General features: G+C 63.3%; 1 protein-coding gene across 10 annotated transcripts in view; it reads left to right on the top strand.

The window, feature by feature from the left end:
• DNAH17 (dynein axonemal heavy chain 17) overlaps positions 1-14,437 on the top strand; it is a 92,566-nt gene that overhangs the window by 67,792 nt on the left and 10,337 nt on the right. For 9 of the 10 annotated variants that reach the window (XM_032321863.1, XM_032321862.1, XM_032321867.1 and 6 more), the window contains 12 exons: positions 11-228; positions 1,871-2,078; positions 2,216-2,331; positions 3,803-3,995; positions 4,310-4,545; positions 5,093-5,215; positions 6,737-6,941; positions 7,370-7,534; positions 7,779-7,919; positions 8,036-8,206; positions 9,722-9,844; positions 10,323-10,516. In XM_032321863.1, coding sequence (XP_032177754.1) covers positions 11-228; positions 1,871-2,078; positions 2,216-2,331; positions 3,803-3,995; positions 4,310-4,545; positions 5,093-5,215; positions 6,737-6,941; positions 7,370-7,534; positions 7,779-7,919; positions 8,036-8,206; positions 9,722-9,844; positions 10,323-10,516 — 2,093 coding nt within the window. Of the gene's footprint in view, positions 1-10; positions 229-1,870; positions 2,079-2,215; positions 2,332-3,802; positions 3,996-4,309; positions 4,546-5,092; positions 5,216-6,736; positions 6,942-7,369; positions 7,535-7,778; positions 7,920-8,035; positions 8,207-9,721; positions 9,845-10,322; positions 10,517-11,902; positions 14,021-14,437 lie in introns of those variants that run through there. The other variant, XM_032321869.1, reaches the window with a different exon arrangement.

The following is a 14,437-nucleotide window of genomic DNA, read 5'->3' as shown; positions in this document are numbered from 1 at the left end:
TTGTTTCCAGAACAACCTGACAGAGCTGAAGTCCTTCGGTTCCCCGCCGGACGCCGTGGTCAACGTCACGGCCGCCGTCATGATCCTGACGGCGCCCGGGGGCAAGATCCCCAAGGACAAGAGCTGGAAAGCCGCGAAAATCATGATGGGCAAAGTGGACACCTTCCTGGACTCCCTGAAGAAGTTCGACAAAGAGCACATCCCCGAGGCCTGTCTGAAGGCTTTTAAGTGAGTCCGGGCCGGGCCGCGGTGCCGGCTTCAGCTGGCTGCTGGCTCTGCAGGGAGAGCGGGGCATCCAGGTTCTGCACGGTCCCTGGCCCGCACCAGCCAGTGGCCTGTTCCCAAGGGCAGCCGGTGCTCACCAGGGCGGGCAGGGGAGCAAGATGGGACCCCAGAAATGGCAGGTGGCGGCAGCCTGGGGAGCTCTGGCGGCCCCAGAGTCCGGGTGTCCAGGTGAAGCGTGGCCCCAGTTCCCCGGGCACCTCTTTACCCCCCGCATCCCCCACCCGAAGGATCGGGGTGGGCAACCCCTTCCCCGTAGGGCACATGGGAGCATCCAGCAACCCCACACGCAGCCATTAGGACGCCAGGAGGTGCGGGCCCTCGGGCGCTCCCCAAGGGAAGGGCAGTTGTGCACAGGGGCTCACATGACGCACACACACCCCTGCACACACACAGTGCTGTGGACACACACGTGTGCACACACATGGGCCGTGAGCGCCTGCTGGCCCAGGCTCTGTCGGGCGTGGTTTCTTCTTTCCGTTGCTGTCACCGTGAGCGCACCACGTCCGGAGGGACTTGGGCAGCCGGTGGGTGGGGCTGCTGCGGGGTGGACATGGGACAAGACTAGACAAAGGTCCCGAGGCCTCCCGCCGAGGGGCCTCCTGGCTGGGTGGGTCTCTGCGCAGCTGAAACGGTACCGCGTGTACACCGTGACTGTCGGGCCGGCGTCTGGCTGACCTGGGGCATGAGAACAATGTTGCCTGCACGGTGGACCCTGCTGGCTCCCGGACAGCCACCCCCATGGGTCTGACACGTGTTGAAAGAGGCAAACCCGTTTTGACATCCACCTAAAGCAAGTGTGACGCAAAGCAGAGGGAGGAGGTGATCGGCCGCGCTCCCGACCCGACCTCAGAGCCCTGCAAGTCCCTGTCTCATTACAAGAATCACTCATTACAAGTTCTTTGTGCAGACAGCACGGTTTGCTGGGCTTCACGACGCTGCTGTCATTTTTTAAAATACTGGTTTCCAGAGGATCGAAAGCGCATCTCCGGGCATATTTCCTCGGCACACTGGGGCCGTGGCGCCCGGGGGAGCAGAGGCAGCACCGTGGTGGGGGCGGGGATCTCTGGGGCGCGGGTCCCGGGTGCAGGCCAGCCTCTCCGGCTGGGTCACACTGGGAGACACGCTCGGCCTCTCTGGGTCTGCCACGCCCGAGTGACCTGGGGCGGCGAGGCGTGCCGCGGCGGGGTGGGCTCCAGGACTGCCGTTTGGGAAGCTCTGGGGACAGCACCTGACCCGCGGCCCTGCACAGGAGAACTACCGCTTCCTGTCCACGGGACTCGGGGCAAGTTGCCGAGCCCCTCCGAACCCCGGGTTCCCTGCTTACGGGTGGAATTTCTGGAGAATGGAAACCGGGCCGGCTAGAGAAACCTCCGCAACCGAGAGGACAAGGAATTTCCCTCCTCGGGCCTCTTCCCTCCATACCTCAAATTCTGCTTCTGGGACCAGAATCTGTGCTTCGTCCTTTTCTCCATCTTGAAGATAGCGCCCCCCCCACAAAAAATAACCCGATTCGCGGTGCTGCCCTGGGAACTCCCGGTGACCAGCAGTCAGAACCGCGGACCAGCGCCCGCCGTTCCCTCCTCAGGCCCTACCAAGGCAACCCGACCTTCGACCCCGAGTTCATCCGCTCCAAGTCCACGGCGGCCGCGGGGCTGTGCTCCTGGTGCATCAACATCGTCCGCTTCTACGAGGTGTACTGCGACGTGGCCCCCAAGCGGCAGGCCCTGGAGGAGGCCAACGCGGAGCTGGCCGAGGCGCAGGAGAAGCTCTCGCGCATCAAGAACAAGATCGCGGTGAGTGTCCACCTGCCCGCACGAGGACGGCCGGCGCCGCGGGCTACTAGGCAGCCGTGGGCCCCGCTGCGCTTGCTCCCACGGGAGCTGGAACGCCCCACGCCGCCCCATGCCTGGGCCTCTCCGTGTTTTCCCAGGAACTCAATGCCAACCTGAGCAACCTCACATCGGCCTTTGAGAAGGCCACAGCGGAGAAGATCAAGTGCCAGCAGGAGGCCGACGCCACCAACAGGGTGATCTCGCTGGCCAACAGGTAGCTCACTCCGTCCTGCGGCACCTTCCTGTCTCCTGGGTCCCTTGGAAAGGTCGGGCCTGCAGAACAGCCTCTGGAGGAGGAGGAAAGGCCCCGGGGCAGGGGGACAGCAGCGCCCCCGCCTGCACAAAGTCCTGAGAACAAACCCGCTATCGGCCAGTGTCTCCGCCTCTGGGAGCAGGAAGCCCCTCGTGGTGGGCCCCTGCGCATCCCAGACCCCTGGCTGCACAGAACCCCCCAACCCAGACCTGCCCCGACCTGCCTGGGAGGCGGCGTCCACAGGGGCCCGCTCGGGCAGATTCCCCTCGGGCCCGCGTCCACCATGCCGTGGTGTTGGTGCAGCCTCTCGGGACCTCTGCTCTCGCGGCCCTCCGTGTCTGCGGACGCCCGCGGACTCCGGAGCCGCGCTGGCCCGCGGGAATGCAGCTCGAGCCGCCCCCATCGGTCTGCATCTTCCCATTGCCCCCATAGCACTGCCCAAAGATGAAACCGGTCCGGATGATGTATCTTGCTAAACCCCACGCGCGACCCTTTCAACGTGTGATCACTAGAACCATCGCTGGGAGGGCTCATGCGCGTGTCCACTCTGAGTCCTGCAAATCCCCGTGCCCGTGTCGGGCCACACCTCCCAGGCCTCGGGTGTGGACCAGCCACGTGTGGACAGCACAGCAGGCTTCACAGCTTCTTTTTGTGTGTTTGAAAGTGGCACAGATCCGCTGGGGGAGGTGGTGGGCCGTCAACTGCCGACAGGGTGTCGTCCGTGCACACGCGGACCCTGGGAGGTCGCCAGGCCGCAGGAGAACGGCCTCCAGCAGGGTGCGGACGTCATCCTGGGTTTGAGGGACTTGACCGTAGCCAAGAAAAGCAGAGCAGTCTTTGGTCTTTGGGAAGCAAGGGCTCCTCGGGTGACGCCAAGGACAGACCTCCATGGGCCTAATCAGGCAACCTGTGTTTTCTACGATTGTCGCAGACGTGATGTCACGTCTGGGGCCGGGGGCCAGTTTTCAGGCTGGTGGCCCAAGCCACACGAAGCCCACGCTGCAGCCCCCACTCCACATGGGGTCAGGGCCCCTCTGGATGCCACGCTATCCCGTGCCCACTGGGGCCAGACTCCACCTCCACCGAGACCTCCCACTAGCCGAAGCCTGAGCTCAGTGCCATCCTGGCGGCAGCTTAGTGCTCGGGGAAAACGTTCAGATAAGATCAGCACAGAGGTGACACCAGTGCAGGGGACCGGGGCAGGGGAGCTCAGGTCCCAGGTGCCCCCAGAAAGCGCTTGCTCTGCTTCCCTAAGGCAGTGATTCCCAAAATCTCCCCCAGAGCATTTCCACTGTTGAGGCACGGACCGAGGGCAGGACATGCAATGGCAGACGCCACACACTGAGGGGTGGAGGTCGTTGCCTGTGGGCCCCCGCGTTCCTGTGACCCCCCCGTGTTCCTGTGAACCCCCCGACCACGTGCTCTCATTTAGGCTGGTAGGCGGCTTAGCGTCGGAGAACGTGCGCTGGGCTGAATCGGTGAGGAACTTCAAACGCCAGGGGGTCACCCTGTGCGGGGACGTGCTGCTGATTTCTGCCTTCGTCTCCTACGTGGGCTACTTCACCAAGAAATATCGAAACGAGCTGATGGAGAAGTTCTGGGTCCCTTATATACATCAGCTAAAGGTAAGCGGTTCGGTTACATTCATCAGTCGGGAATTCTGGGGAGGTCCCTGGGCGGGAGGGGGTCCCCCACACGGACGCTCTGGTCACTGCGGGTTTAAACTGTGACCCAGCTTGGCTGAGGCGGATGCCCTTCCCGGCGGGTCCCAAGACGTTCCATCAGGGCGGTGGGAGAGCCGGTCTTCCAGGCCGCGTGGCTCATCCGTGGTCTAACTCACCACGGTCCCGCCGTGGCGCCTGGAGAGCCGTTTCCCACGGAGCCGTAAGCGAGGCCACATCAGCCACCCGGCCTGAGACCGAGCGCTTCCGCCGGGCAGGTCCCCATCCCCATCACGGAAGGTCTGGACCCCCTGAGCCTGCTGACGGATGACGCAGACGTGGCCACTTGGAACAACCAGGGCCTCCCCAGCGACCGCATGTCCACTGAGAATGCCACGATTCTGTGCAACACGGAGCGCTGGCCCCTCGTCGTGGACGCGCAGCTGCAGGGCGTCAAGTGGATCAGGAACATGTACGGCAGCGAGCTGAGGGCCGTCCGCCTGGGCCAGAAGAGGTGCGGGCCGGCGGCCGGCGTGGACGGGCTGGGGGCTCTCGGGCCTGCGCACACACCGGAGGGGTTGGATGGCGGGGGGTCGTTACCCACAGATCCTGGCCCGTGCGCAGGTTCTCTGCTATCTGGTCTTGGGGAACAGAGCCGGCAGGCAAGAAGGAGCCTCGGGGCTCCTCTCTGCCCCTCCCCCACCAGCTGCTGCCGCTCCGGGAAGGGGACGCTCACCCAGGCTCGAGGCCCACCCGGCCACCTGCCGGCCACAAGGCTTCAGGCAGGCTGTTTTCTCATTTCTCGTCTCCAGTGGACACATTTCCCCATCACAGGTGGTCACTAAGGTCACACCATGTGCCTTTCTGGCGGATGGGGGACCTGGGACCAGACAGGTGTGAAAACAGCTGGGGCTTCGCTCCCGCGGGCCCCCAGGGGAGAGCAGCTGGCCCCTCGGCCACCTGCCTTCCAGGGTCTTCTCACTCCAAGGGCTGCCTCCTGGGGCGCCCGGCGGGGCCGTCTCTGGGCCCATGTCCTCACCCAGCCCCACGTCTGCCCACAGCTACCTGGACATCATCGAGCAGGCCATTTCTGAAGGGGACATCTTGCTCATCGAGAACATTGGGGAAACCGTGGACCCTGTGTTGGACCCGCTGCTCGGCAGGAACACCATTAAAAAGGGAAAGTGAGTTTCCGGTTCCACCTTCACAGTTCAGCCTGCGTGGACCACGTGACCACGCTCCGTGGCGGCTGTGGCCTCTGCGCAGGGAGGAGGTTCGGGGAACTGCCCCGCCGTCCTGGTAGGCAGCAGGGTCTCTGACAAAACACTGGTCCCCAGAGAGACAGGAAGCTGTGGGACCGCATCCCGGTCAGGAACGGCGACGCCAGCATCTCCTCGCAATAGCCTGTGGCGGCCGTCCTTGATGGTCATGTTTGTCCTTCCTGAGATCTTGTTTATTTGTTTGAGAGAGAGAAAGAGATACTGACACAGAAAGAGAGACAGAGACAGAGACAGAGACAGAGACAGCGCGCACCAGCAGGGAGGAGAGGGAGAAGCAGGCTCCCCACCGAACGGGGAGCCCAAAGCGGGACCCGATCACAAGACCCCGGGATCATGGCCTGCGCCACCCAGGCGCCCCACTGGTCAAGCTGTTCTTCTTCACGCATCTTACGACCTGCACCGCAGGACTATGTTTTTTATTCAGGTGAAGTCTTCCTTCCATAAAAACTAGCCGTTTCACAGTGGCCCTCGGGGCCCTCGCAGGGCTGTGCAGGTCCCGCCCCACGTGGGAGCCCCGTGCTCCCCACGCACCCGCTCCCTGCGCCTTCCCCGAGCTGCGGGACCCTGGCGCCCACCCACGTGCTCCCACCTCCGCAGACCTCCCTGCTCTGGACGCATCCTAGAAGGGAGTCACGTGGTCTGTGCCCTCTCCTGTCTGGCCGCCTACCCCGGGCGCCGCGGGCTCCGGGCTCACCTGTGCGGCCCGCGGCGGGACCGCGCTGCTCTTACAGCGGAGCCCGCCGGGTGGGTGTGCCTCGTTCCGCTTCTCCGTCCACTGCTAGATGCGTTCAGCCTGCATTCCTTTTCTAATATAAAGAAAAATTCAATCAACTTTTTAAAAAAGGGAAACATCAGAGCAGGTCTGAGCCACCGGTATAAACAGGGCTGTGTGCTGAAGCCCAGAGCGGAGGTAGCCGATAAATGTGCTGATGTCCCAGCCTCTGAGAAGAGGCTGAGTGGGGATCCCCAAGGGGTGACATCACAGAGGCCCCCAGAAGTGGGCTTGACCAGAAAGAGCAGGAGCAGAGAGAAGGGTCCCCCCCAGTGGACCGGCAGACCCAGCTTCCGGCCCTGGCTACTCTCCGACTCCCCCGGGGAGCTTCCAGAATGTAGCAGCATCTCTCTGACGTTCGTGACTCTGGAGTGGGGTCCGGGCGGCGTGTTTCCGCACCGGCTCCCGGGGAGTGCGATGGGCCGCGGGCGCTGAGAGCACCCCCAGGAAGATCTGGACGAACCCGCCAGACAGAGAGCAGGTGCAGCCGCTAGAGGGTCCTGGCGGTAGGCTAGAGGAAGACTAGAGCAAGAAGAGACACGGTCCCTGCCCGGTGACCAGAGGAGGGTTCGTGGTGGCGCGAGGCTGGGGGCACCAGGAGGCTGGTGCTGCTGCTGCCGGCGCCCCTGACCCTTCCCTCCCCCAACGGCCAGGTTCATCAAGATCGGCGACAAGGAGGTGGAGTACCACCCCAAGTTCCGTCTCATCCTGCACACCAAGTACTTCAACCCCCACTACAAGCCGGAGATGCAAGCCCAGTGCACCCTGATCAACTTTCTGGTCACCAGGGACGGGCTCGAGGACCAGCTCTTGGCCGCGGTGGTGGCCAAAGAGCGCCCGGATCTAGAACTGCTGAAGGTACGGGCGGGGCCTGACATCACTAGGCACAGGGCGGGCCACTGGGGTCACCGCGAGGTTCCCCTGACAGGGCAGCGGCCGCCCCGATGCGGCTCCCTGAACGTGCCCCAGCCCATCCCACCGCGGGACGGGCGGAGCCCCTCTTCCCCCGCGACCTCCCAGACCTAACTCCAAACCCAGCAGCCGCTTCTCAGACAGAAGAGGCGTCTCTGTGGAGCCTGGATGGCCGTGCCCCGAACAGCCGTCCCCTGGGCATGGTCTCCGCTGCGGGACCCTGCGGCCGTCGGCGCACACGGACTCGGACCGTCCCTGCGCCCTGGCCACGTGGCTGCTGGTGGCCCGCTCCCACGTGTCGGCCTCGCGGTGCTCCTCCCGTCCCGCGGCTGCCTCGGCTGAGCTGCGCTCCCGGCGCACTGTCCCTCCCGCAGGCGAACCTCACCAAGTCCCAGAACGAATTCAAGATTGTTCTGAAGGAGCTGGAGGACTCCCTGCTGGCCCGGCTGTCGGCCGCGTCGGGGAACTTCCTGGGGGACACGGCCTTGGTGGAGAACCTGGAGACCACCAAGCACACGGCCAATGAGATCGAGGAGAAGGTGAGAGGCCACCTCCCGGGCCGGCCCCGTGCTCCCCCAGAGCACACGGAGGGGCCGCCACCGCACGGCCGGTCGGGCCGCTGGGAGGATCAGCCACGCGGCCACCTTGTGTCCCCCGGCCCCGGGAGCCAGGGCCGGGAGCAGGGGCTCAGGCCCCGCCCAGCACGAGTCCCTCGCAGGGGGAGGCCACTGCACACGGGCGCTGTCCGCCCACTCGTCCCACTCAAGCCCCATTTGTTTTAAGGTGAAAGAGGCAAAAACCACAGAGGTTAAAATCAACGAGGCCAGAGAGAACTACCGGCCGGCGGCGGCGAGGGCGTCCCTGCTCTACTTCATCCTGAACGACCTCAACAAGATCAACCCCATCTATCAGTTCTCGCTCAAGGTGCGGCCGCGGCCAGGCTCCGGGGCCAAAGAGCCCTGGCGTCCACAGAGCCCCGGCGGGCAGCGTGGGGCGGCCTCGGGGTCCAGCTGCGCAAGCCTCCGTGCTCCCCTCCCCAGGCTTTCAACGTGGTGTTCGAGAAGGCCATCCAGAGGACAGCCCCCGCCGAGGAGGTCAGGCAGCGAGTGGTCAATCTGACGGACGAGATCACCTACTCCGTCTACATGTACACGGCCCGCGGGCTCTTCGAGCGGGACAAGCTCATCTTCCTGGCCCAGGTCACCTTCCAGGTGCGTCTGGCCTTCCCGCTCCAAGGGGTTCTGCAGCCCGCGGCAGCGGCAGCGCCCAAGGGCCGGTCCCCAGGGCAGTGTTGGCTGCCCTTCCCGTCCCCGCTGCGGGATGTGCTTGGGACTCTGTCTTGTCGATAGGAGGCATTGTTTTAAGGGGAGCCCCCGAGGGGGAGGTCTGTTAAGGAGAACTTTACGAGGAAACATCGTTCTACCACATTCACGTGCTGCCCGCGGAGCAGCCCGCGTCGGAGGTTACCCTCCGTGGATGCCAAGGGCCGTTTCTTAAGGAAACAGAGACACAAAGGAATAAATATTCCTCCTGTTCATACGGACCTGCTGGGATGTTTCAGATTTTCGTTCCCCTGAATCGATGAAACAGCCCGACGGTCATTTTGTTTACAGCATCTTGCAAGTACAGTGAGAAACACTAGTTTCCCGAGAGCTTCTAGAAGGCTGCTTTCCATCCGCACCCAAACTGCCCATCGGGGTCCAGCTCGAGGAGGGTTTCTTTTATCTGCGAGTCCCTGAATGGCAACCCCTCCGTGAGGTTTCTCCCTGCTGAGAGGAGGGCGTGAGGCTTTCCCTAATTTTCCAAAGAGATTTTTCTTTCCACAAAAAAAAAAAAAGAGAGAGAGAGCAAGAGAGCAAGAGAGCACGTGCACGCAGCAGTCTGACGCAGGCGAAAGTCTTTGTTCTGCGGCGTCCGAGGGAAGCCGCGCGGGGCCCTGTGTGTGCAGCGGCCCCGGGTCCCCTGCCGTCCATCTGGGACCCGAGACCCAGCCCACTGGAGGCCCCGAGAGCTGGTGGGCATGGGGGACGAGGACGAGGAGACCTAGAACATGACCCAGAAACCCCCCCCGAGAGTGCGTGTGCCCCCCAAAACTGACCTGTGTAGGTTCGCTCCTAGCGGCTCTGCTCACCCCCGCCACAAGGTGGACGGAGCCCCGGTCTCCATCAGAGGATGAGCGGAAAAGCCAGACGCGCCTTCTCCGCACCCCCGAGCTTGACCTACCCCCGCTACGGTGTGCACAAACCTCGGCAGAAGCCAGAGGGGAAGGCACGTTGGCAGGATCCCCGAGACACGGACTGTGCGGAACAGGCAGACCCAGGCAGACAGGGCCCAGAGCCAGGGCACCAGCAGCTAGTGGCAGGTCAGGGGGCACTGCTCAGGGGTTCCCCTCGGGAAGATGGAAAATCTCTGGTTCTAAGTAGCGGTGGTGACTGTACACACGAACTTACTAAAATGTCTTACTTCAATTGGGTTAATATAGTAAACGTCATGTGTATTGTGCCATAATTTAAAATCACGCCAAACCAAGGTGGATGCGAAGTTTCGTCCGGACCCAGGGGCAGGACAGCGCTTCCTCCAGGGGTGAGGACACCGTGGGGGGGTCCTGCATCCGCACCCATGACCATGACCATCACCAAGGAGGTCTGCTGCACTCCTGCAGGGGCCGCTGACCACCCCTCCACCCGGTTGTGAGCCGACGCTGAGCGGCCCCCACGTCCCCTCAGGTCTTGTCCATAAAGAAAGAGCTGAACCCAGCGGAGCTGGATTTCCTCCTGCGGTTCCCTTTCAAGGCTGGGGTCGTGTCGCCGGTGGACTTCCTGCAGCACCAGGGCTGGGGAGGCATCAAGGTTGGTGTCGGGATGCTCCCTGCTGCGGCGGGTCCCGCTGCTCGCGCTGGGACAGACATCCAGGGACCCGGGGAGGCCCCAGAGTTGGGGCCGAGGTGCAGAGGGCTCTTGCTGGCTGCGAGCTGAGCCACGACAGGCCCCAGGTGGACCCAGGGCTGCCCCGAAACCACTGCCGCCCCCCAATCCCGGCGGTCCCAGCGTCCAGGCAGTTCCTCTGACCTAGGCCCAAGCACTCAGGGGCCCCCTGTGTCTCGGGTCAGAAGGCCTGAAGGCGGCGGCCCCCGTGATGGGCCCAGCCCCTGTCCCTCAGCCCCTGGGAGGGGCGGCGGGGGTCGGGCGCCTACGCTAGACCCTCCGTCTGCGTTCCTGGCCCTCGGGGGTGCCGGCCACTCACTTTCGGGCCCAGCCAGGCGGCCCACCCTCTCCCGGCGCCGGGGCAGGGGGGCACGGGGGGAGCTGAGAGGCCACCCACCCCCAGGCCCTGTCGGAGATGGAGGAGTTCAAGAACCTGGACAGCGACATCGAAGGGTCGGCCAAGCGGTGGAAGAAGCTGGTGGAGTCGGAAGCCCCCGAGAAGGAGATCTTCCCCAAGGAGTGGAAGAACAAAACGGCCCTGCAGAAGCTGTGCATGGTCCGGTGCATGCGGCCGGACCGCATGACGTACGCCGTCAAGTGAGTGCGGCGCCCCAGGGCCCGGGCGGGGGGGTGCGCCAGGACACACGCGCACACACGCACACATGCTCACACACACACGCACACATGCTCACACACACGCACACACACACGCGCACACGCGCACACGCACACATGCTCACACACGCGCGCACACACACGCACACACGCACACATGCTCACACACACGCACACACACACACACACATGCTCACACACACACGCACGCATGCACACACGCTCACACACACACGCACACACACCCACACATGCTCACACACACACTCGTGCACACACGCACACATGCTCACACACACGCACACACACGCACGCATGCTCACACACACACACACGCACGCACGCACACATGCTCACACACACGCACACACACGTGCACACACGCACACACGCTCACACGCACGCTCACACACACGCGCACACACGTGCACACACGCACACATGCTCACACACATGCACGCACACACACACGCACACACGCACACATGCTCACACACACGCACACGCATGCACGCACACACACATGCACACACGCACACATGCTCACACACACACACACACATACATGCTCACACACACGCACACACACACGCACACATGCTCACACACACTCGTGCACACACGCGCACATGCTCTCACACACGCACACACATGTGCACACATGCTCACACACACGTGCACACGGCACACACGTGCACACACGCACACATGCTCACACACACGCGCACACACACGCGCACACATGCTCGCACACACGCACACACGCGTGCACACACGCACACATGCTCACACACGCACACACGCACACGCGCACGCACACATGCTCACACACACACGCGCGCACACATGCACACACGCACACATGCTCACACACACACACACGCACACATATGCTCACACACACACACGTGCACACACGCACACATGCTCACACACGCGCACACACGTGCACACACGTGCACACACGCACACATGCTCACACACACACACACACGCACACACGCACAGGCGCTCCCCGCCCCTCCTCCCACCAGCCTGAGGGACGAGTGAGGGAAACAGGGCGACACCCCAACCCTGAGCCAACACCGTCTTCCAAGTGTGGGCATCACCGACTGTGAGGCCACACGGGGCCCTTCAGCACGCAGCGGGGAGCAGATGAGGGTTGAGTCACCGTCATCCGGGGACCCGCATGCCCTCAGCGGCTACATTTCAAGTTAACTCTCGGGCCAGCTTAGGCTCATTTGCAGAGAGAATTGTTCTGATTTTATGAATAATTTCTCTGCCCCTGGAGCCCCCGCACAATTGGAAAATGAATCACCGTGGCCTTTCGTCCTGTTCACTCTCCATTTGGGCCTGTCATGTCCACAGAAGGACTCCAGGAGCAGCGACCTCACACAACGCTGCGCCGGTCCCCACGGTGACATCTGAGATGTCCCATCTACCCTCTCCTGGAGTGGGGGAGAGTGTCCCTCCTCCTGACCCAAGGCTGACCTGGGAGCATGGAGATGCCATAGAAGGGGGGACGGAGATGCCACAGGAAGGGGACGGAGATGCCACAGGAGGGAGGGAGGAAGGAGACACTGCAGGAAGGACGAAGCCGACGAGGAGTCAAGCCCAGCACCCGTTCTCGGACACACCCGTTCTCGGACACAATACAGTGTCTTTGCCTTTCCGTGGTCTTTGCTGCCCCAAAGCAGATGCCCCGAGAGACACCTCTGTCCTGAACAAACTCCCTGCTGACAAAGCAGAGGCCCAACCTGCGCCCAGCTGTTCGCAGAGCACGTCTGTTTGGTTCCATCTGGGTGGGGGGGGGGCGCGGGCACGGGCAGGACGGCAGGAAGTGGAAGCCGACGAGAAGCCCCGCTGCGGAGGCCGGCCGTGCAGGAAGGAGTTTGGACTAAGTTCGGGAAAGGTCGAGGGGAAGGACCCCTGGCCATCACAGCAGGGACATCGGCCAAGGAGCGGAGCGTGGCCGGGTGTCCAGGCCCACAGCCCCCGGTGCGTGGTGGCGCATCACCCGGGTTCGCACGTGTGACGGCCCGAGGACTCCTGGATGGAGGAAGTACCTCAGGCCTTTGTGCGCTTCGCTGGGGCCGGGGCAACCCCAAGCCCTGCTCGGTGACATGTCTGTAGGGCCTGGGAAACCACATTCCGTGTGGGCCGTGGAGCTTCAGAGCAAGGACATTCAAGTCCACGGTGAATAACATAGCGGCCCCGGACACCAGAGGCGGAGTGTGTGCCCGGTGCTAAAGCCTCAGCTGGCCCACACCCCCGGCACCAGGAGGCTCACTGGCCCAGAGGCGGCAGCGATTAGCCTGGGGCAGGGAGGCGGGGGCCAGCAAACTGCCTTTCCCCCCAAAAGTGCAGCTTCTGTGGTACAGACGGCCCGGGGCTCCTGGGGAGCGGCTGGGAGCTGACCCCAGCTCCCCTCTGCCAAGGACTCAGTGCCCAGTGTGGCAGAGCCTGTGGGAACCAGGAGCACGCTGGACGGCATCAGTCCCCCCGCAGAGAAGGACCCCCTGGCCTGGCATCAGCAGCAACGGGGAACTGGCGGCATTCCCGTCTAGAGCAGCACTTGGGACACTGCAGAAGTCCTTCCTGGATGCTAGCCTCCGCGTTCCGGGTCGATCCCCAAGGCCGGCACCGAGCATGGCTGGGCAGGGCCTCGGGAGGAGCAGCCCCGCCGCCCTGCCTGGGGCCTGTGTCAGCTCGGGGAGCTGCACAGAAGCCAGCGGAGGCCAGAGCCGGGGGTGAATGCTGATAAGGGGCTCCCCAGGAAGTCCTGCTGGCCCCGCGGGCCCCACGGAGTCGGAGGGTGTGGGGCGGCCCCTCCGGGAGCCCTTCCCTCCCACTGTTCTGTCAAACACTGACTCGCTGCTTTTAAAGACACTGAATCTTAGTATTTCGGCGCCAGGAATGACTCAGAATGTGGGAAGCCGGCCCTCTGTGACGGGGAGGCGGAGAGGCTCTGCCGGTCACACCACACACACTTCCCCTGAGAGGGGCCCCAACGGACCCCGGACTTGTAAGGGTCAAGAAAGTAAGTCTGGGGCTTGGAACACAGCTGCTTCTGTAAAGACAGATTTTTCATCTAAATTCCTGTGATTTTTCTGACGAACCATGTTTTGCAGTCCTTGAACCCACCAAGAACCTCCCTCCTCCTCCAAACCCCCAGTCGGGGGAGAGCGCCAGGGTGGGCGAGAACCATCTGTGTTCGGCTCCTTCCCGCGGCCCTTCCTGGACAGCAGAACGGAGCGTGTGGGACACAAAATCGCCAAACCTGTCCCCTTCCCCTGAGTACAGCGGGCTCGGAGGCCCCGGGGCCACCTGCTGCTGGGGCGCGCTCACCTGACATGCCCTGGGCTGTGGCCGTACTGAGGTGTGTGGTCCTGGGAGCCTCTGAACACGGGGCCACAGGAGACCACCTCTCACTCGCCGGCACGTGGGCCACTCCAGGGAACCGCGCATTGCAAAGCCCGCCAGGGACAGAGGTGGGGAAGCACCCATTCCCCCGCCACACACCCCCTGAAAAGGCTGCCTGCAGGCCCGAGACCTTGCTCTGCTTAAGAAAGTCCACCAAAGGGTGCCCGGCTGGCTCAGTCGGAGGAGCAGGGATTCTTAATCTCCGGGTCGTGAGTTCAAGCCCCACACTGGGTGCAGAGATTGCCAAAAATAAAATCTTTAAGGGGCACAGCTGGTTAATTGTCCAGCTCCTGATTTCAGCTCAGGTCATGGTCTCAGGGTCGCGAGATCGAGCCCCGGGTCGGGCTCCACACTCGGCGCTGAGTCTGCTTGAGGTTCTCTCTCTCCCCCGGACGGCGTCTCCCCCACTCACACTCTCTCTCTCTCTCTAAAGAAATCTTTTTAAAAATAGTAAAAAAAAAAATAAACTCCTTAAAGAGA

This window comes from Mustela erminea, chromosome 18 (assembly GCF_009829155.1).
Source record: "Mustela erminea isolate mMusErm1 chromosome 18, mMusErm1.Pri, whole genome shotgun sequence".
NCBI classification, from domain to species: domain Eukaryota; kingdom Metazoa; phylum Chordata; class Mammalia; order Carnivora; family Mustelidae; genus Mustela; species Mustela erminea.
This window is presented reverse-complemented; position numbering and strand designations above follow the sequence as displayed.